At 36.1% G+C, this 25,000-nt stretch overlaps 1 protein-coding gene across 3 annotated transcripts in view; it reads left to right on the forward strand.

Annotated features, from left to right (window-relative positions):
* LOC144978483 (uncharacterized) overlaps positions 1-25,000 on the forward strand; it is a 92,801-nt gene that overhangs the window by 35,636 nt on the left and 32,165 nt on the right. The window contains exons 5-9 of one of the 3 annotated variants that reach the window (XM_078924626.1): positions 5,437-5,590; positions 6,630-6,789; positions 7,841-8,069; positions 9,339-13,763; positions 15,627-15,668. In XM_078924626.1, the coding sequence (XP_078780752.1) occupies positions 5,437-5,590; positions 6,630-6,789; positions 7,841-8,069; positions 9,339-13,763; positions 15,627-15,668 (5,010 nt within the window). The remainder of the gene's footprint in view (positions 1-5,436; positions 5,591-6,629; positions 6,790-7,840; positions 8,070-9,338; positions 13,764-15,626; positions 15,669-25,000) is intronic. The other 2 variants (XM_078924628.1, XM_078924629.1) reach the window with 2 other exon arrangements.

Consider the following 25,000-nt stretch of genomic DNA (forward strand, 5'->3'; position numbering starts at 1 on the left):
CTGGGAACCCAGGACATTAATGGCCGTCTTCGACAGGCAGAAGTAACTATGTGCAAAATATAATCTTTTCTAAAGACAAATCCTGGATGTGTGTAGTACTCGCCAGCAAAGGGCCATGCGCCGAATTAAGGTCCTGTGGTGATTCCAAGACCGTTGCTTTAACCCTCTCCTTACCAACCATAGGAAAATCGTCACATTTGTTACGATGCAGCCAACACTTTTCTAATTCTGATTTTAATTTTGTTAGCTATAAAAACTCGACATTGTGTTGCAGAGCTGATTTTTCTGAACAAAATATAGGATACACTCATTGCTAATATGTTTGAAAAATCTATTTCTGTGTCGGGTGAGTATGAAGTTTTGGAGTAGAATTCTGAAAATAGCTGGTAAGGAGAGAGAGTTAAGTAACACTGATACACATTTAAGTAAATATTGACAAAAAAGAGTTAGTTTTTTATTAACAAATAATGCTCCAGCACTGATAACAACCCGATTATCTTAATAATAACAGATTGGATCAGGCTATATAACAACATAATGCCATAAACATGGTGAATGGTAATTTGCAGTAAATCTTATAAATGCCTTCGAGTAAAGAACCTTTAAAATATAATTAAACCAGGCATTATTTAATACTTAAGATACTACATACAAGCAGATAATGGGGAAAAACGCATTATACAATCGAGAATAGTATACAATGTTTAATATACAGAATATTGTTACATATGCTTTTAGATCATTTGGGGTGCACGTTGATATAACAAGTAACATTTTCAAGACTCTATACTGATATGATATGATAAAATATAATAGGCTCCTGATCTTATTAATCAAAGATTAAATAATATATTAACACTCAGTCAAGACGTTTTACACGATTTAATTAGCTTTAGATTTCCTTAAACCTTTTGTAATTATAATAATTAATAAAATAAATAAAAAAGATAAAATAAATAAAATTCCCTAGGGGAAATTTGTCTTTCGGGTCTATTCCAAGGGAAGACTGGAATAACCCAAGCTTCAGCCGCAGTGCAGCGCCGTAAATTGAGCTAGGGAGAGATGACTTGCTGAACCCCACACAGCACAGCGGCGGTTCAACGAACTGGGTACTTTTCGGGTACGAAGCAAAAAGCGTACCGCTGAGCCACGCTGCCCTTAATATATAATATAATAATTAAATTGTTTACATACTAAATAATTAGATTATAATTAAATAGTTTATTTGTATTTTTTGTCCTAAATTACACAGTGAAGCTTTATCTGAAATGTATCGGCTTTAGTTAATGTAATGTTGGAGAAAGTGAAACTATCGGCTCATCTAAATAATCATGTAAATTATGGGGGGGGGGGGGGGGGAAGTGGCCGAGTGGATAAGGCATTGCACTATGACCAGTAAGGTCCCGGGTTCGAGCACTTTCTTTTTCTTTCCTTGAGCAAGATTATTAACCCCCAATTTGCTCACTTGAACAACATGGGTGATTCCTGTTGAATCCTGTTTGATGGAATATCTATAATCCTTCGTGGAATGCCTAGGCGACGTTATCTTATGGTGTCGTGGGGAAAGGGAATAAGTTTTTTATTATTCATGTATAGAAATGGTCAATTGCGCTTAGAAGTCTATCAATAAAATAAATCATATGAAATTGAATGTAAGCTCCAATTTTATTACCAGAACAGATCAAATGAACGTTTTGGGTTTCCCCTTTATCAACAAAACAAGATGAATGAAACACTACAGATGAATGAGATAATGTGGAATCATTCATCGTAACAACGCCACTACCACTACCGTATGAGATATCCACGACCCCTAAAATAGTCGTTTCAATCTCTTGTCTATTTAGTTTATCATTGTTTATCGTAATGAAAAACAGTAATTAACAATTGACTGCCACCATTCGAATAGGACACTGGTTTATTGCAAATGATTTTACGACAATCCTAATAGACCAAATTACTCAAATACTTTTAGATGCTTTGAAAAAAAAATGAACCATCTTGGGGCCTGATAGCTAAATTAAAGCAGCTCTCTAACGCAGAAATAATTAATTATTTATAATAGCCATCTTGCTCTGTATTCGTTTTGTTCATCCGTGGCTACTCTCCCCGATTTCTTGAGGTCACGGGTTCAACACACACGTCCCAGTAAGGTCGAGGGTTCGAGCCCCCATCGCCTCCGCGACGTTTTTATTCTCTGTTGTCTTCTGGCATTTTCCTACTCACTTCATTTCATGTTATTTATCAACAAAAGTGCCTGCTCCATTCACTTTTCTAGGCTAGACTACGAAAGTAAACTAAGTCACCGCAAAGATACGGATGAACAAAACGAATACAGGGCAAGATAGCTATTATAAATAATTAATTATTGTCGTAAAATCATTTGTAATAAACTTGTGTCCTATTCGAAGGGTGGCAGTGAATTGTTAATTACTGTTTTCCATTACACGCACGATAAACAATGATCAACTATGTATGACTTCTTGATCCTTGTGGCTCTGAATCACTACTTTACTCTGATTTCCTAATTCTTTTACTGACTGTTAGTAATTGTCATTCAGTCTTATTAAGTTAAAATATGAAGATATTATGAATTAGAGAAAACGAATTGAGCTTTTATATAGAGCAATATCCACTAAACGTGATCAAATCGCCTTACAAAGGATCCCTGGCCAACAGGAACACGTAACAGGTAGAACGGGTAAGACGCCTGTTAGGCGATATTACAAATTTTTTTCGGACAGACACGACGCTGTTATCGGCCAGGTACTCATTTTAAACCTGAGTACGATGAAAGAATGTTGATAAAGAGCCTTTTCCAAGGACCCAACTATGGGGCTCAAACCCAGGACCTTCCGATCCGAAAGCGGGTGTCATACCACTAGACTGCATAGCTGCACGTATAACAAGATTTAGCTGTGCCAGTTTTGATGTTCAAGGACAGCTTAATGTTAAGTCTATCGATTTATATTTTGCTTTATTTAGATCCCACTCATCTGTCACATGGCATGGTGCTGCACATATAGTGGACTATTCATAATCAAGATCAATGCCCTGCTTTGACTCTTAGGATTATCAACAACCTTATAAGTCCTTACTGCACGAAATGAACTTATCAGAATTATAATATTGACAATAATTCGTTCATTGTCCGATTTGCTGTCATTTTGCACATAAGAAAATTAAATCCCCCCCCCCCCCCAAAAAAAAAAACCAACAATAAAACTAGAGCTCTTATTTAGCGCAATATCCACTATAATTTGTGCTCAAAGCGCTTTACAGAGGGTCCCTGACCAACAGCAACACGTAACATCTAGAACAAGACATGACGTCTGTTACGCGATAATACCATTTTTCCTACAGAGACAACACTGTTTACGGCCAGGTACTCATTTTACACCTGAGTACGGTGAGAATGTGAGTAAAGAGTTTTTTCCAAGGATTCAACTATGCACTGAGCGAGCCTCAAACCCAAGACCTTCCGATCCGAAAGCGAGTGTTATACCAGTAGACCACAAAAAGACACATTTTTGTCAGTTTAGCTCATCTTCAACCATGAATTGTTTTCTCATGTTTATATATTTTTCATATTCTTATTGCATTTTAACACAATATGTCATTTTGGATTTTTTTTTTCATTTGATTTACTTTCGTTCCAGAATTACCATGTTACTACTCTTGCAATTTTATGAAATGTGTCTTAACCATCATCGTAATTATCATTATTATCATCATCATCATCATCATCATCATCATCATCATCATCATCATCATCATATTTTATATTCTTACCTGTAGGAGTTGAAAATGGCTCTCCATTTCTCTCTGATAACATCTTATCATATATTTTAATCACCACTAGGCCTCCCTGGTCCCAGACATCCTGTCAGACCAATATGCTTTTATTCTTTTGCCTATCAAAATAAGTGTTACTTAATTTGAGACTTGAAATGAAATTTTACTCTCCATAAAGAGAGAGAAGTTTATTTGTCATAGTACGGCAGCTTGTCCTCGTTACCTGTTTATAAGTAAACCACGCTGAACATTACAAAGGGTTTGCTTACCATTCTATTAGTAAACCACCCTAAACATTACAAAGGATGTCCTTACCATACTATAAGTAAACCACGCTGAACATTACAAAGGGTTTGCTTACCATTCTATTAGTAAACCACCCTAAACATTACAAAGGATGTCCTTATCATACTATAAGTATAAGTAAACCACGCTAAACGTTACAAAGGGCTTCCTTACTATTCTATAAGTAAACAAGACCACACATTACAAAGGGTTTTCTAACCATACTATAAGTAAACAATGCTAAACAGTGCAATCTTCAAAGGTGCTTCGTTACTAATTTATAAGGAAACCATGCAAAAGTGTCCAGTTACATTCTATAAGTAAACCACGCTAACAATTACAAAGGGTTTGCTTCCCACTCTTTAACTAAAACAACACTAAACATTGCGACCTTGAAAGGTGACTGTAACAGTTTATCATCAAACCACGCTAAACGTTACAAAGGATTTGTTTTCCTCCCATTCTATAATTAAACCACACTATTCATTACGATCTTGAAAGGTGTATTGTTAAATTTTATCAGTGAACCACGCTAAACATTACAGAGGGTTTCCTTACCATTCTACAACTGAACGACATTAATCATTGCGAGCTTAAAGAGTGACTCCTTACTTTTTATAAGTAAACCACGCTAAACGTTACAAAGGGTTTCCTTACCATTCTATAACTAGACCACATTAACCATTGAGATCTTCAAAGGTGTCTCGCTACCATTCTTTACAAAAACCACGCTAAACATGACAATTCTATAAGTAAACCATACTAAATATTGCGATCTTCAAAATTATTTCGTTTCTGCGCTACAAATAAGCCGCGATAAACATGACAAAGGGTGTCTATTCTTTATAACTAAACCAAGCTATTGCGATTTTCAAAAGTTACTATTAACACCTTTTAAAAAATCAATGTGTCTCGTTACAGCTCCATAAATTAAATTATGCTAAACATTGGATTCTGAACTCATTTGTGCTGGGATGTGGTCTTGCGGTATGACATTTGCTTTCGGGTGGAATGTTCCGGGTTCGAGCCTCGCATAGTTGAATCCTTGGAAAAGACTCTTACTCACATTCTCTCACCGTTCTCAGGTGTAAAATGAGTACCCTGGTTGTTAACAGCGTTGTCTCTGTCTGAAAAAAATTATAATATCGCCTAAAGGGCGTCATGTCTCGTTCTAAATGTTAAGTGTTGTTGTTGGCTAGGGACCCTATGTAAAGCGCTTTGAGCACGTTTAGTGGATATTTATTGCGCTATATAAAATCTGAAGATGGGTTTTTTGTTGTTGTCTTTTCAGGTTTTTATTTTTAATACACTTGCGTAATTTCTACGTCTTCTGTTTGTCTATTCCCACTCTCACAGCCTGCAAGCAACCGTTAGACGTCATGGTTCTTCTAGACGGGTCAAGTTCTGTAGGCAGAAGAAACTTTGACGTAATGAAAAATGCCGTGTGTAGACTTGTGGACGATTCAGACATCAGCGACAAATCAGTTCATATGGGAATCGTGACATACGGGTAAATGTTATGTTAGATCCTATACGTGTGACCAACAACCTAATTACTGTTAATATTTCTGGCTGACCTAGGTGCCCTAAGTTGAGTTTAAAGTAATATTAGAATATACGAAATCAAGAACGAAAATGAATATAACAGCTTCAAAAGAGAACAAAATACTAATCACTGAACTTTTCGGGATCAAATGCCTTCTTCAGCCAACAACAACAACAACAACAACAACAAACAGAGCAAACATACGGGTCTTAATATATTTATGTTTTTATGGCGGTTTTTTTTTTTTTTGTTGTTGTTGTTGTTGTTGTTGACCGGAGAAGGTTTTGAGCCCGAATCGTTATGTGTTTGGTATTTTGTTCTGTTTTGAAGCTGTTATATTCCTTTTTGTTTATTTATTTTTGCAGTCCACAGCTTATCACATTATTCTTTAAAAATAGGGTTGGGGGTAAAAACTGTTTCGTGAAGGCCATGTTAAATTCTAGGCAACGAGTGCAGATTTACTGGCAAATCCAAAATCCATAAAACAATTTTATTACAGATTAATGTTCGACTAACTTGCAGACCTGTTTTAGATTAAGGGAAATTCTATCACCCGTTGACTCAAATGATTATTTATACAATCTACTGGGACCTAATGATGGTTCCCATTAAGATAGGTCATACTGATTTGAATTCTACAGCAGGCTTAAGATTTTAATTTAGAACATAATTTGTTGTCTTTTGGTTGCTGGTCGATTCATGGGAGACTTTTGACGGACGTACGCCCCTTTTGTTGAATATCAACAACAGGGTTAGTCCAAGTCAACTCTTCAGGCAATGAGTATTGAGTAAGGGCATTTTATAAACTCACTTTAAAAATATTCTATAACTGTTTTTTTTTTTCATAATTTACTTTCATAATTTGCCGCTTTTTTGCTGGCTTTTAAAAAAAATATACGAGTATTTCACAACTTTTCATGACATTATTCTGTTATAATGACAAATACATATAACCGATGACATCCTTAAAGTGTTCAGATCTATAAAATGTGCATATGTTTAGATCCCAGGTTTCTGGTTTTGTTTCCCTGGACGATGACGCTAACCACTTGAAGGCTTCCATAGCTGGGTTGTCTTTACCAGGTGGAACAACGAACACTGCTCAAGCTATTGACAAGATGATTCAAGAATTTGCCATACGAGGAAGAAGCGGTGCACCGCAGGTGAGATTTTCAGGCAGAAATAAATATATAATGAGGCCAACCTGTCAAAACAGTATCATGTTTGGGGTGAGCCAATTGCTTCATTTGTAAGAGTTCACTCCAAACAAATACTACTATTTTCTGGAAAGTAGGGGGTCCCGATAACTCAGTTGGTAAAGCACTCGCTTCACACGCAAATGGACCAAGATTGATCCCTGGTGCAGCCGAGATACTTTCCGACCCCCCCCCCCTGTCCACCTAGCAGAAAAAAGGGTTACTAAATATATTAGATCTGTAGGAAAGTACTTTGCGATAGACTATCGTCCCATCCAAACGGTAGCAAGCAATTGCTGTTGTCCGTTTTACGATATAGAAACCAGGATGAACTCCGGCTCCGTGGGTCTTACGGCCCTGAATGACTACTTTCTGGATTGCTAGTTTTATTTCTATTACTATAGAATGCTTACATTTCTTATTTCTCGTGATTTCGAACGCATCTTTCCTCGTCTAGCCTATTTCAACACAATCCAGAATGACGCGATGGTCCATATATTTATAGTGAATGTTCAAAATGATGACGAATTATTGAAATCCTTATCTAGTTCAAGGACTTTGAACCAGCTCACTTTACCGAGTTCACGGAATACGATATTTTAAAAGTTGGCATTTAATATTTATCTTAATACGTTATGTAAATAACGAACATTCGGTAAAAGAATACACTTAAGAATCTGAGAATATCGGAAAGTAACAGTGATAGGGAGACTAATGTGCGGCTATGTGGTCTAGTGGTATTACACTCGCTTTCGGATCGGAAAGTCCTGGGTTCGAGCCTCACTCGGCGTTGGAAAAGGCTCTATACTTATATTCTCTCACCGTACTAAGTGTAAAATGAGTACCTAACAGCGTTGTCGTCTATGTCCGAATAAAATTCTAATATCGCCTAATAGGCTTCCTGTCCCGTCCTACATGTTAAGTGTTTTTGTTGACAAGGGATCCCTTGTAAAGCGCTTTGAGCACGTTAGTGGATATTGCGCTATATAAAAGCTCAATATACTCTTCTTTATTTTAGGTGTGCATCGTAGTAACCGATGGAGGTACAGCGAACTACCCTCAAGCTCAGGCGGCTTCTAAAAGAGCTCAACAAGCTGGAATACGTATGGTGACAGTTGGCCTGGGTGTCAACGTTAATCTTGGACTCCTAGCTGGTCTTGCTGGCAACCTCATCGACGCCGATTCCTCGGAGACTTTTGACGGTCTTGCGCCCCTTTTGTTGAATATCAACAACAGGGTTTGTCCCAGTGAGTCGACCCTTGTGGCATTAATTTTATATTGATTCTTAATATCTCGTTGTTGTTCTGCTTATTTCTTATGTGTAGGGGTGTAAAGAGGTGGTTAAGCGGATTTGATAATTAATACGAGTGATGAATCATTTCAATTCTTATTTTGATTATTGATTTGAATTTTAATCTAGTTTAACTAAACGTAAATCAGGAGCTAACAATTTAATTTAAATTTTGTTCTTGTTCTTTTAAAATCTTTGATAAGTTATTTCTATCTAGGTGAATAAATTTACCCTGTTTCTTAAGCTGCAAAAACGTATTTTGTCAATCTGATGATTTTGATAAATATTCACAACTCGATGGTTCAGTCTGCCGAATATGATGCCAGATTGGTAGGATTTATGACATTTATTAATTGATCTATCTCAAAAATATGTTTTATTAAAGATATGAATGAAAAAAAGCTTTTAGCAGAAAGTTTTACTTTCAAGATCCGCCATCCTTTAGACTCCCTTCAAGATTAACCTTTGTCTGGAGATTTTAATTCAATTTTTATCGTTTTTAGCTACACACTCTTGCTTGAGAACATCCCATCCTGCATGCAACATATACTTTCAAAAGTACCTTGTAAACACACTCCTTTGTAATGATTGTAAGACTACATGATGACAAATATATTATTTCAGAAGCTTTATTTCTCTTTAAAAGAATTACATCTCGCCTGTCAACTACTAACAAAAATAAGGATAAATATTATAGAAATCTAATCACAATCTATTAGGATCCTTTTTTCATCTTTATATATCATTTAACTCATTTAATAGTTTCATAAGTCAACCCGTTTTCAAAACAATCACGTTGTGTTTAATAGAGTGAATTTGACAGTAATTACTCCAGATTCTTTTCAGTAATTAAACTCGAAAATTCAAAACATATAAACTAGTTTACATCATTCTTGCTTAACATGATAATTGAAATATTTTAATCAAATCGATGATCATAAATTCATCTTTTGATATTACAAACCTAAACCTCTGCTTTTCTTTACTTCTGAGCTATAAATTTCTCAATCATAATTGATTGTTGTTTGTTGTTTTTAGGGCTTTATTGTATTTTTTGCTCGACAAATTGAGCTGTTGGTAATAATTTTGTTTATCAAACAACAATATGCATGTAGCATGACATATGTAATCTCATAATTCCATTTGTCGCTGACAATAATAATAATGATAATAATACCCATATTTGCATGTTACTTGTTGTTTGTGCATGAACTTATTTTCCCAGCACCAGTTCCCCCTACTCAGCTCGTACCAACAACGTCGACGGCAGTGACAACCTCAACTAAAACTACTACAACGATAGCATCACCTACATCTATGACAACGAATTCTAAACAAAATAAAACACCAACAGCAACAACAATTAATCAACAATCAACAACAACAACAACAACAACAACAACAACCAAACAAAAGCCAGCCACAACAGCTAGTTCAAAATCGACAACAGCAACAACAATTAATCAACAATCAACAGCAACAACCACACAAAAGCCAAGCACAACAGCCAGTTCAAAATCGACAACAACAACAACAAAAATACAAACAGTAACTATATCAAAATCAACACCGAAGTCAACAGTATCAACAGCAAAATTGACAAAGACAACATCAACATCCATAAAAAATACAAGTAAAAGAACAACATCAGCAATAACAACACCATTCTCCTCTACAATTACATTGCCTATAACTTCAACTTTACTTACAAAAACAACAATACCAGCGCAAACATCAACAACACCGGTAATGACAACCCAGAAAACCGTTTTTACAACTACAACTACAACTAAAAAGGGACAGACAACATCTAAATTAATACCAACATCATCAAAACCTGTGACGCCAACTCAAACAAACTCAAAGCCAGCTGTGATAAGAACAACAACCTCACCAAAATCCCAAATTACATCAAAATCAACTATGACACCGACAACAAAATCACAAGCAGCTACTTCGAAGCTCACTGGCTCAACACCATTATCAATAACACAAACAGTGCCAACAATACCACCAACTTCATTAACAACAGCATCAAACACAGGAACAACGCCATCCCATCAACCATCACTTCCAGCATCTGCCGCTACCACAAAACCAACACAAGCATTAATATCGAAAATACCGACACAACCATCGTTTACCAAAACAACAGACTCTCAAGGTACTCCAACCAATGTAGTAACCATATCACAATCTAGCATGTCGAGCACACCTCACACACATCTTCTGAGCACAACACAACCAAATATAACAAAAACATCATTAACTAACATACCACACACAACAAAGCCGCATACTCCAGTTACATCACAGTCTAACACACAGCTACCCAAAACTTCAATGACACCACAACCAAGTCAACAGCCAAACACACCACTCACACCACGGATTTACACGCGGATTACACTACAAACAAATAATCCTTTAATATCAAAAGCTACAAAACTAAATCCATTGACATCAATTACACCTCAACCCAACACAAAAGTTACAACCCAGTCTAACACACCAAACTCACCAAAACCTAACATGGCCACTACAACACAGACTATATCAATAGTTACACCACACCCCAACACGTCAATTACACCACAATTTACACCACAACCAATCACGCCACAACATAACACTCTAGTCACACCAAAACCAAAAACACCAATGACACCACAACCTAACACTCCAATTACACCAAATCCCAACACACCAATGACATCACAACCTAACACACCAATTACACCACAACCTAACACACCAATCTCACCACAACCTAACACACCAATTCCACCACAACCTAACACACCAATTACACCACAACTTCACACGCCAATCACACCACAACCTGATCCACCAATCACACCACAACCTCACACACAAATTACACCAAATCCCAACACACCAATGACACCACAACCTGCTCCACCAATTACCACACAATTAAACACTCTAACAACACCACAACCTAACCCACCAATCACACTACAACCTAACACACCAAATACACCACAACATAACACACCAGTCACACCAAAACGAAACACACCAATCACATCACAACCTAACACACCAATCACATCACAACCTAACACACCAATCACACCAAAACATAACACACAAAACCCACCACACTCTAACACTCCAATTACAATAAATCCCAACATACCAATCACTCCACAACTAAACACTCAAATAACACCACAACCTAACACACCAATCACACAACCTAACACACCAGTCACACCAAAACGAAACACACCAATGACACCACAACCTGATCCACCAATCACCCCACAACTAAACACTCAAATAACATCACAACCTAACACACCAATCACACCACAACCTAACACATCAGTCACACCAAAACGAAACACACAAATCACATCACAACCTAACACACCAATCACACCACAATTTAACACTCCAATTAAACCAAATCCCAACACAACAATGACACCACAACCTGATCCACCAATCACCCCACCCCTAAACACTCTAATAACACCACAACCTAACACACCAATCACACCAAAACGAAACACACTAATCACATCACAACCTAACACACCAATGACATCACAATCTAACACTCCAATTACACCAAATCCCAACACACCAATGACACCACAACCTGATCCACCAATCACCCAACAGCCTAAAACAAAAATCACACCACAACCAAACACACAAATCACACCACAACCAAACACACAGATCACACCACAAACTAACACACCAATCATACCTCTACCTATTACTCAAATAACACAATATAACACACCAATAACACCACAACCTGATCCACCAATTACACCACAACCTAACACACAAATCACACCAAGACCTAACACTCTAATCTCACCAAAACCTAACACACGAATGACACTAAACCCCAACACACGAATGACATCACAACCTGATCCACCAATCACCCCGCGACTAAACACTCCAGTCACAACACAACATTTGATAACAATCACTTCTCAACCGAACACACCAATCTCACCACAACCTAACAGACCAATTACACCACAACTTCACACGCCAATCACACCACAACCTAACACACCAATTACACCACAACCTGATCCACCACTTACACCACAACCTAACACACCAATTACACCACAACTTCACACGCCAACGACACCACAACCCGATCCACCAATCACACCACAACCTCTCACGCCAATTACACCACAACCTAATACACCAATTACACCACAACCTCACACACCAATTACACCACAACCTAACACACCAATTACACCCAAACTTCACACGCCAATCACACCACAACCTCACACGCCAATTACACCACAACCTAACACACCAATAACACCACAACCTGATCCACCAATTACACCACAACCTAACACACAAATCACACCAAGACCTAACACTCTAATCTCACCAAAACCTAACACACGAATGACACCACAACCTGATCCACCAATCACCCCACGACAAAACACTCCAGTCACAACACAACGTTTAATAACAATCACTTCTCAACCTAACACCACAATCACACCACAACCTGATCCACCAATTACACCACAACCTCACACCGCAATCACACCACGACCAAACACACAAATCACACCACAACCTGATCCACCAATCACCCAACGACCAAATACACGAATTACACCACAACCTAACACACCAATTACACCACACCCAAACACACCAATCTCACCACAACCTAACACACCAATTACACCACAACTTCACACGCCAATCACACCACAACCTGATCCACCAATTACACCACAACCTAACACACCAATCACCCCACACCTTCACACGCCAATTACACCACAACCTAACACACCAATCACACCACAACCTTACACACCAGTCACACCACGACCAAACACACCAATCACACCACAACCTAACACTCCAATCATACCACATCCTAACACACTAACCACTCCACAACCGAACACACCAGGCACAGCACAATCTAGCTCACCAATTACACCACAACCTGATCCACCAATAACACCACAACATCACACACCATTAACACCACAACCTAATCAACCAATAACACCACAACCTAACACACCAATCACACCACAACCTAACACACCGCAATCTAACACACCAATCACACCACAACCTAACACACCAAACACACCAAAACCGAACACACCAATGAAACCACAACCTGATCCACCAAACACCCCACGATTAAACACACCAATCACACCACAATCCAAAACTCCAAACACACCAAAATCTAACACACCAATCACACCACAACCTGATCCACCATTAATACCACAACCTCACAGACCACTAACACCAAAACCTAACATACCAATAACGCCACAACCTGACCCACCAATCAAACCACGACCTAAAACATCAATCACACCACAACCTAACACACCAATTACACCACAACCTAACACACCAATCACACCACAACCTCACACACTATTAACACCAAACGCTCACCCACCAATAACACCACATCATAACACAACAATCATTCCACAAACGCACACTCGAATCACTTCACAAGCCACACCAACACACTACACATCAATTACCCCTCACCCCATAAATGTAACTTTTACAGTACCTGCACATACTCATTTTACGCCATCAATAACCAATCCTGTATCAACGCCAAGTAGGTATTGAATTTGTTCATTTCTTTTGATTTTGTTATGTAAAAGCAAACTTATGTTGGGATGCTTTTGTCATATCTGCCACTTGACATCCTAGATCGAAGTGTAAAAATGTAGAAGTCTCGTAAACTCAGCAAAACAAATGCCATCAGTTAAATTAATTTACGCGTTAAAAGTCCTTTCATTATATGCTTTAGTATTAACCATCCTTTTCCAATAAGTGTTACTGACACGATGGTGTTTAAATAGTTATCAAGTGGGAGCCAAAAGAACAATCTAGTAACGTAGTAGTTTCTCGATTTGTTTTGTATTTTCTTTTAAGCATTATATAAGCATACGGCTTCTCTCATTGCTAGGGTCTTTCATAATTTCAACGAATTCTCTATCTCCAAGGTATTCTTAAATTCTATTTTTTAATTCTTAACAGTTGCAAATTGAAGACTTGTAGATTACTAACATGTAGCTGACAAAGAAATGACTTAGTATACCAATTCTTTATCTTGCTTGGGTTTTATGATGGACATTATATTTGGAACTCGTGTGTGTACAAAGTATAGAATAAGTCTACACAACTTTCAAAATACGTTATAATTGTTTTCAGACCTTTATGGATTTATCACAAAACGATACCCAATTTCATCTCACCTCTTTTCATAAATTGAAAGTGTCTTGTAATTCGTAAGGCGAATATAGCTTTCAGGAGTTACCTGAAGAAATAAATAGATAGATAAATAAATAAATAAAGATTAATTTGTTCATTGATGTGGAAATTGGGTATAAAAATCCAAATTATCAGAATGTTAATTAATCACTATAATATGTATATATGTATTTATATCATTTATAAAGCAATATAAATGATGATATTCAAGTAAAAGTAATCAAAACACTTTTAACACCGGATGTGTGTGTGTTTCTGGTCAGGAAAACCTACGGAAGTGTGTCAGTATCAGTGTGAAAAACATAATAAAACAGTAAATCTTATTTAATTATTAAACGCCTTCCCTCTGGCATTCCGATTATTTCATAGATTTGAATCTGTTTCAATAAGACATAAAATTAATGTGTTACCAGTACCAGCACACTACATCCGGTGTCTAGTCCTGGTAAATCTGACAAAAGACAAAATTATAGTTTTTATTTAAAATTTCAGAACTTGAGTTTAATCAAATTATTTCCTGAAATACATTGGATGTAGCTTCTTACAATACGAAAAATTGTGATCACTTAAATTCCAATCTAAATTCTCTTTATCGAATTCATCCGGACTTCTATAAATTGCCATAGTAACTGGGGCAGAAGGGATTGGGTTGGAGGGGGGGGGGGAGATAATGCTTGAGCTGTGATCGACTGAATACTGAATAGCATTTTACCTACACCTGTCAGATTTTTCTTGAAAATGGGATTTTGTACAGATTATTACTTCACCGGAATAGAATGAAAGGCTATCTGGCTATATCAAATAAAGTATATACTGTGGAAGTAAGGGTTAGCAAGGCGAATAGGTAGTTTGGATGATATGAAATTATGATTCGATTTGTCTGGTATGGGGAATAAGTATCATGTTTTTCATGTGCCATGACGGTGTGGAGAAAATATTGTATGCATTACTGTAAAATTAATATTTTTAAAACATTTATTTTCCATACATAAGATTTAATCCCTCGACATTTTTGTACCGGTAATACCCATTGTAAGATTCGATAACGGGATGTATAGATTAATCAAATCCTTTCTTATTTTACTACTTATTTGTAGAAATTGGCGGATATATTAATGTACATCGTGTAACATCTGATTACTGTTGCAACAGAACGCTTTACTTTTTTTCTTCTAATCCTTTCTTTTTTTCTTATCATTCAAAGCAACCTGCAGCACAAGCATTGTTCCAACAAGAAACCAAACTAGTAGGTGGTGGTGGTAGTAGTAGTAGTAGTAGTAGTAGTAGTAGTAGTAGTAGTAGTAGTAGTAGTAGTAGTAGTAGTAGTTGTTGTTGTTGTTGTTGTTGTTGTTGTAAAAGTAGTACTAGTAGCAGTAGTAATAGTAGTAGTAGTAGTAGTAGTAGTAGTAGTAGTAGTAGTAGTAGCAGTAGCAGTAGTAGTAGTAGTAGTAGGAAGAGGAGTAGTAGTAGTAGTAGTAGTAGTAGTAGTAGTAGTAGTAGTAGTAGTAGTAGTAGTAGTAGTAGTAGTAATACGGGCATAGTGATGGTGATTGTAATAGCGTCGTATAGGGTTTTATATTTAACAAATGCAAGTGGTCATTATCGTCGTTATTTTGCATGTTACAAACGGCAATAACTTTGTTTTCATAACTTTGAATGATATGCATTGTGAACATAATATTATTATTAATATGTGTTTAGTAATTCAGACACATCTTACGTTCTATTGACTGCTTTGCATCAACATAATGCAAGTATAGTTCATTAGTCAGATATCATAGTAATCTTGAACAGCTAAGTTTTGAATGTTGAAGAAGCGGGAATGCTTTCAGAATTTCAGATACAGGAGTTTAAGAATGATTTTATTTTACCCCTCCAATGGCCTAACCAATGCCATATTTTATCAAAAATTATCTTTCTTGAATTCAACGATTGTATAATGATTAGCGTCAAAATCTAGGGGTAAAACCGGATTTGTGCTACGGTTTTTTTGGGGTTTTTTTTTTTACAACGGATAATTGGCATGCTTCATATTTATTATGTTGTTATACAATCGTGTTTTCTCCCAAAACGAAAGGGGTTTACCAATACCAGAGACTGAAATGATAATATAGAGACAAGAAACTTAGAAGCTACATGCGGATACAATGTCAAGTCGGTGAACAATTCACTTTTCTGTATAGAATTTAAATCTGAGTATTGATGGTATGCTTAATCTTCAAATGTTATAGTCTGTTAGAGTTGCCAGTCGAGGAAGACTGATTTATTGGGATGAGTTTGTTTTCTTCTTTTCTACTTCCTTGCTTTCAGATCTTTAATCTGTTATAGAGAATTTAAATAGACGTAATTACCCAGCTGAAATTGGAAGCTGTGAAAACATGTGCCAAATATAAATTATATTACAAATTAAAGTTACAGCGAGATGATGTTTACAGACTTGACAGGGCCTGATCGTAGCCATCATTAACTTATACCCTGACACTGACCCAAAAATTACGTCAGAAGACAAGTCTTTGGCCACAACAAAAAACAAATCGTGAGTTGTATTCATTAGGTCAACCAATGGAATCCCTTGTTTCCTTGAGCTTTACTAACGACAACTCACCTAGAAAATGACGTCAAACTATAGATAGTATGCAGATGAAGTCACTCAGGCCTTTGTTATTGGTTTTGCCATCCGCGTTTGTGAGTTGTTCTCACTAAACTATAAAAGTTCATGGTTACACAGAGTTTGTGTGTTGGTCCGTAATACTTCCGGATGTCAATGTTGTGAACTCCTTGGCCAAGCGCATTCTATCTATAGATAGTATGCGCTTGGCTAAGAAGCTCATAACATTGTCATCCGGAAGTATAACGGCCCAACACACAAAACTGTGTGTATCCATGAACGTTTATAGTCAGGTTAATACAGTTTAGTGAGCATTACTCATAAACGCGGATGGCAAAAAACAATAACAAAGACCTGAGTGACGTCAACTAAGAACTATCTATAAGTCATTGTTGGTTTTTTAGTGTCAGGCTATAAGTTAACGATGACTACGGCCTGATCAAGATGCGCATCATCAGCAATAACAACCCTTTTACCACTCTCTAAGTTTGCTGTCTCTGCATTTTAGTCTTAGGTAAAACTTATTCTAAACTGCATGAAAGCTTATTTATCTGTCATTGCATATGCATGAATGCTCATTAATCCTTTGTTCAATTTAATCCTCTTTATCTGAAAGCGATATATATCAAAATATGATTCAAATGACTAATAGTGATCTTTTGCCAATTACAAAATCTGAATTGTGTGGTTTCCTAGTTTAAAACACATACATATCAACACACCTACACACAAACGTTATGTTTGACGCACATGCAAACAGCGACGTCTCAATAATACGAGCATCATATCTTATAATTTTCGGAACAATTTTAGACAGGGTAACTAGATTTTAATATAATATTTGTTACAAAAGCTGTACAAGAAAATGGTAGATTGATGGAATAGAAAATGCAGGTGATCCTAGAACCAAACCTGATTTTTGTTGGGTTTTTTTAGTTTTGTTTTGTTTGTTTTGTTTTATTTTATCTTATTTTGTTTGTTTCTTTGGGCGTGGGGGTTTGTCTATGAGTGCCCGTGTGCATGTGTGTGTGAGTTTGTATGAGTGTTTATAATTTATTTGATTTGTTTTGTTTTTTAATTTGTTTATTTCTTTACTTCCATTATAACTTTATTCTTTCTTTTATCGACAAACATTATGTACGTTTGTGTCACGTCCGCCCAGCAACCAGCAGCTTGGTTCCAAACAAAGGAAATCGGTACTCTTTATTCTTTATGCTGGCTATAACTTTTTTACATGTCGTGTGATCAGAATGTATAAAAGTTAAAACATGAACAGATTTATAATGTTTTCCTCCTCTGGACATACTTTTATGCTCGTCGGAGAAGTATTTCATAAGGGCGTGCACCATTGTTCCGATCATTTAGAACCAGTTACTAAGTTGCTATGCGTCATTACGAGGGAAGTGACGTCACGATTGTTGAAGCCTATTTGTATGGAAGTCATAGAGAGTGTATTACAAATCAAAGCTGATTTAGAGGGACATATGAGGGGTAACGTTGTCATATTTCTTATAACTGTTCGTGTTATCGAGACGTGACTGTACATAACTAATCTTATAGTCATATCGCACTTATTTATATCTTCATATTCGTATACTTTTTCTATTGCATGCCTTATAACAAAGTAACCAAGGTGGTGGTTACGAAACAACAATGTGTTACGACGACGACAACAACCACAACCACCGTCACGAGAACCACAGGAATCAACGGAAATACCACAACTACAACTACAACATCGACCATCACATCACCTCCATCTTCTTCCTCATCATCATCATCGTCATCATCATCACCATCACAACCACCACCACCACCACCATCATCATCATCATCATCATCATCATCATCATCATCATCATCATCATCATCATCATCATCATCAACTCAATCTCCGCCATTTTATACCTCACCCCCATCGTTTACAACGCCATCATCAGCTTCATCATCATCATCACCATCATCTTGCTGCAAGTGTTGCTGTTGTGGTCAGACTGGTACATGCCAACCCGGTACTTAAAATTTCATTTTAAATTAGAAAGAAACTGTAATACGTGATAATATAATTTATTTTTGTTTGGCGTCATACAAGTTCTAAGTAAATAAACAAACGTGGCAGGCTGGTTAACTTTCACCTAGATCTTAATATGATGAACCTTTGTCAAGGGAGGACATAAATATGTAACTTTTAGAAGAGATATTACTTAGGCTGTGTTTTATCCACAAAATTGCCTTCGCTAACGCCTTTTTCAAAAAGAATAAGACAAAATTGAATTTTCTTAATTTTAACGCATAGCCTACTTTTCCTATTTGTTTCTCTTATGTTATATTACTGATTCTATACATAAGTGATATCTGTCCGTTCAATGTCGTTGCACGCAAACAATTATACACAAACTGATGACGTATAGTCAAAGTAGATATTATCTAACATCACACATTAAGAGAGGAAATATTTGTGAACCAAAGACCACAACAAATGAAACTGATGAACTCTCCGATCCTTCACTGCTGTTGTAATCGACCGGCGTCATTGATTTTCTGTCACTCTTAATCATTAGATTTTCTTTCCAAAATCATCCCCAAACATAAAGTAAAACATTGACTAATTTGGAATAAATCACCATGACTTTGTGTTGTTTTGACGTTTAGAGCAACCCTGCTTATTTTACTCATGCAAAGATATATAGAGTAAATGCCGCCCTTAAGTCGATTCCCTATTCTTGTCGACCATAGAGTATACTCTCAACTTGACAAGAACCCATTGGATGTTGTGATATTCTGAGACACTATTATTGTAATTAAATGTATTGAACATAAAAAAAATAAAACATACATTCACAATAATTAAAGGTAAAACTTTTTTTTTAAATTACAGATTAAATGCGTATTTAAGCAAGCAAATATACATTTGCGCATGTGAAACCACAAAAAAAAAAAAACATTAACTGGTCATTCGTCGTTGTAACCAAATCTGTAGAAGTGATGATCTGGACTTTTCCACAACTGATTATTGAGTATATATGATGTCTCCCTTATTATCGTTTCATTAATGAGGACCCCTCGCAAATTAGTACGTTACATTTAAACTACTCGTAAATATAAGATTTGGATGAGAAACTTACTTTCAGTTCTGAATAATACATTGTAATGATAATATAATTTCTGATAAAAGTCTAGCTAGCATGTGGCATGATGGGATTCAAGACAATAGTCCTAATCATTTTTTTAGATTACTAATCAAGCATATACCAACTTGGAAATTCTCAACACGAACGATAAGGATTTGATAGCGTTGTTTTCCAGTTATCCAAAACAGAACTTTTACGTATACAATGAAAATATTAACTAAGATTTTATGTTTGATGAAATCGTTTACTAATATACGTTAAATGATAACATGCTAAAAGTCAGAAACAGTTCGTGTAAACGTTTTGCTTTGGTAACAATTAATATAAATAAAACGGAGGGAAATACTTGTTAATGAGAAAAGTGTAATATTATATAGTCATGTGCAATAGAAAGTTCACACTCGTTTGAACCTTATAACATTGGTTTAAAAACAAATATTATTAATTGTTATACGTTACTGAAAAGATCATTCATTTCTCTGTCCAATAAACATAAGTAAGTTTATCTCAATGCCAGTGTAAAATAAATTCGAGAGTTTATGCAGTGACCTCAATTGGGTTTGCAAATTTATATTTTATTAATTCTTTCAGTACCCTTAAAATTAAAGCAGGGAAATTCTCGCCTCATCGTGGGCAAAGCAAATTCTTCAATAGATTGCAGTGAGATTATTTCAGATATCTTGAAGTAGCTACTATAAATCATCTGTGTTTTGTTGAAGACCAACACGACATACTTCTATCCTCATAGTTGTATGCCACATATTTCGATCGATTCATGTCAGGACTGACCACACCCTTGCCTAAAATTATTGTTCTCTTTAAAATCCTTGCGTAATTTGAGTCGCTTGCCACGGTGCATTTTCATACATAAAACTGTTGCGATTTCATTGTCTCTGAAATGTTCTTAATGTAACCGTCAGGTGACAACCTGTCATCTGTTCCCACAAGGGATGTCTTTTGGCCTCCCAAGATCCCACCCCAAACTAGCACAGAACCATGTCCTCTGTTTCCGATCTGAATAATACTGTCTTACTGAAAAAGTTCATCATTTTTCCTATCACAAATATTTCGTCTGGCAACAAAATCAGTCTCGAATTTGACATATCGGTGAACAAAACATTTACCCATTGTTCTTGGTTCACAAAGTTGTTAACGTGTCGACTTGAAAAGCCTCGATCTATGCAAATCGGTTAATGAAGAACTTTTCGTTGCTATCAGCGCTCTTATTATAAGAGTTAGCAACCGGAGTCAAACGATGAACAAACTGATGCCAGTCTCTCTAGCTGTTGAGACAAATGAGTTAAAAAGACTTTCTTGGTGCTGTTGCATAATGCCAACATCTTCTATGGTTGTTTCCTTTGGACGACCTGTTCTTTGTATGTCTTAAGCTCTGCCTCTCTCACTGTACTCCTACTTTAATTTGTAAATAACCTTTCGTCTTAAATCAAACCTGCGTGAACATTTTGCAACCGACACCCTAGCCTAAACATACCAAACCAAACACTTAGTCGAGGCATGATTTTTGTTAGCGACGGTATACTTAATAATAAAGAAAAAAAAGACTAACATTGTTGATATTTTGTTTATCAGATCATGTGAAGTCACGTTTATTTCAATGTTATTGAATTTGCAAACTGGTGTAAAAGTCCTATCAATTAAGCGCCGCCAGTATCCTGCGACATTACTTTCACTAAAATTCTTACCTGCGCATTTTTTTTTGCAAAGACAAATTTTCGTCGTTCAATTTCTAAGCTTTGTATCATTTGATTGAATAGAAAGATAGATTTATAATTAACATTCATTGAATGGGTCATTAATTATCAAATGATACATAACACAACGTAATGCTTGGATTTTGTCAAAATATATAAAGGAAGAAATAAGTGTGAATTTACTTTTGCACATGGCTATGACTAGATCTATATATATTTTTAGGTTTCTGGCCAAATTGAACCAACTATGTTTTTGCATTGTACGAAATAAGCATAAATTTCATCCCTTGTAATATTTATAACTGGAGGCCAATAAACCAACAACAAAGTAGTGCCATGCACTTTTTACTTACTTCAAATATGAATATGACTATATTCCACAATGCAAGTTAAATCACAGCCTATCAATAGTGTCTATATTTGAAATTCGCAAATTCTATGGGCATACTTTGCGATAAAGGTATTTAAGCTCAATTCCGACTAAACTTATTCTTGGTGTCACAAATCTCCTTACAGATCGACCTTCTTCTCAACATTCCCATCCTTCAACCACACCAACTACACACCCAGGTCACCATTCAAAACCTTCTTCCGTGCCGTCAACAGCAACAACAGCAGCAAAAACAACAACAACAACAACAACAACAACAACTACCCCTAGTACTGTTACTACTAGTACTACTGCTAAAACTAAATCAACTCCAAGCAAACCGCCCCCAGTCCACTCGACATTATCACCAAAACCATCACCATCCCCGACAACAAAAACAAAAACAACAGCAAAAACATCAGCAGCAGCAGCAGCAACAACAAAAACAACAAAAACAAAAACAACAACAACAACAGCAACCACAAAAGCTCGAACAACAAGAAAAACAACCAAATCCACGTCTACAACAACTCGAGCATCAACATCACCTTTTGTTGATAAATCAACACCTCGATCAACAACTAAACGTGTGTAAACAAAATTATAACATGAGTTCATCGTTCACTGCTTTTTTCATTCTTCCACCCATCCTTCATTCAAAAATCTCTTGTTATCCACCGCTTCAAACTGGTATTATCCCAAAAGAAAACAGATGCCAAAAAAATAAACATAACTTATTCAACCCTTATACCGACGGGTATTTGGCTGTGGTCAGTTTTAATCCATTATTTGCATTGTTCTACGACAAATTATATTCATATTTTTTAATCTTCTGCTTCAAACTGTTATAAGATAACGATTGTTAGAAAATTATGCACATAGTAATTTTCTTTATAATAAAGTACTTTTGAAAAGTACCAGTAATCTACTGGAAGAAAATAGTACGGAGGAAGAGGGCTAGGTTTAAGGTTAGGGTTAGGGTTAGGTTTAGGGTTAGGGTTAGGTTAGTGTTAGGGTTAGGGTTAGGGTTAGGGCAGGGTTTAGTGCGTTAATCATCAGAAATAAGAAATATTGACTGTTGGTGATGATTTCTTCATATTTTTATAAACAGTTCCTTTAAAAAATCGTTTGATATTCTGAAAAGGTGTGTAGAGTGAAACAGTGCCGACAAAGCAGAAAGAAAAATACACAGAAAATAATCACCTCAAAATATCAGATGCCTCGACTGAGGATCAAACTTCAGACCTCCTGATTGCCGGTTAATCGTGCTATCATTACACTAGAGAGAGGTTACTTGATACTTGTGACAATTTAACGGATATTGAAGGATCGAAAGCTGACCTCACTCAGCTCTTTTTTTTTTATTTTTAAACCGCCTTCTTAGTGAATGAATATTACTAAATTCTATATGAATCAGACTATAAATATTAAAGGTTACACACAGTTCTGTGAGTTGGTATGTCGATGTTATTTTACCTAAACGCATAGCATCAATATTGTGGATATGATTGTGCGATAAAACTTTATTTGTGTAAGCTAATGACTGGATATTTTTTCGTGACCAGATGCATAGCAAGTATAGTCCGGCTGATTGTGAATTTCAGGCGATTTGTTGCACGATTGGTATTTTTACTAAAAAAAATAATGGGGGTTCACCCATCAGTTTATAGCTATGATCATATAACTTAATCGGCATTCCCGGAACTAAAAGAGGTATAATGGTATAAATATAGCCCTAGATAACAAGTTTGCACGAAAGATTGATTCAATTTCCAGAATCTAGTTTACATTGGTATGATACCAGTTTGAGGCGGCTTTTGTTTTATTTAATAAACATGTCACGTTTCCATTTGCCCATCAACCAATGCATCTTGTCTATTCAATCCATCCAACATTTTATCAATTCAACACTGCCTTACTTGAAAACAAAATTCGTATTTAAAATGTTGGCCAGAAAAATCGTCTTCAAATATCGATCGATTAAAAGTTTTTTGCCATAATGAGGGTCATTTTAATCAAATGATAGGTTGACAGGATGTGATATATGTGTGTATGTATGCGTGTATGTATGTGTGTATGTATGTGTGTATGTATGTATGTGTGTATGTATGTGTGTATGTATGTGTGTATGTATGTGTGTGTGTGTGTATGTGTGACATTTGAGTTTTCTGGCATCTGAACCATCCATTCATCCATCAAGCTATTCATATATCCATTCTAACATCTATCTATGCACATCAAGCGCCAGTTGATAAATTATTTTCATTGATCATTCATTCTTTTTTTCTCTCTCAATCAAGCATTAAGCATTCCATTTCCCCCCTTATCTATCTGTTTAATCATTCCTCAATCCATCAATATTTCCCTCAAAATATCCTTGTAACGACATATACATAAACCAACCCGTTCTTTTGTCTTTTCACTAAACGACCCATTTACTAATTCACCAACTTATCAATGTTTCTATATAAACATCCAAGTATCTAAATAATATTCCCAAATTATATTAACACTTTTAAAAATATTTCTACTATCATGACAATGATTCATCAACAAATCCATTCTTTTCTACAGTCATGATATTTTTGGACTTTGAAAAATATCTCTCTCCTATAGAAAACCTTGTCCACAGAATTTATTTCGAGATTATGGATGTCTGATGCAATACATTGAGAGTTCAGCTTCGTGCGCAAGGCAAAGGGCAAATTAACTGCAAACATGCCCTCTTGTTTGGTTGTATAGACTAGTCATTTGCGT

This window comes from Berghia stephanieae, chromosome 8, assembly GCF_034508935.2.
Source record: "Berghia stephanieae isolate SIO BIC M18660-M18661 chromosome 8, UCSD_Bste_1.3, whole genome shotgun sequence".
NCBI lineage: Eukaryota > Metazoa > Mollusca > Gastropoda > Nudibranchia > Aeolidiidae > Berghia > Berghia stephanieae.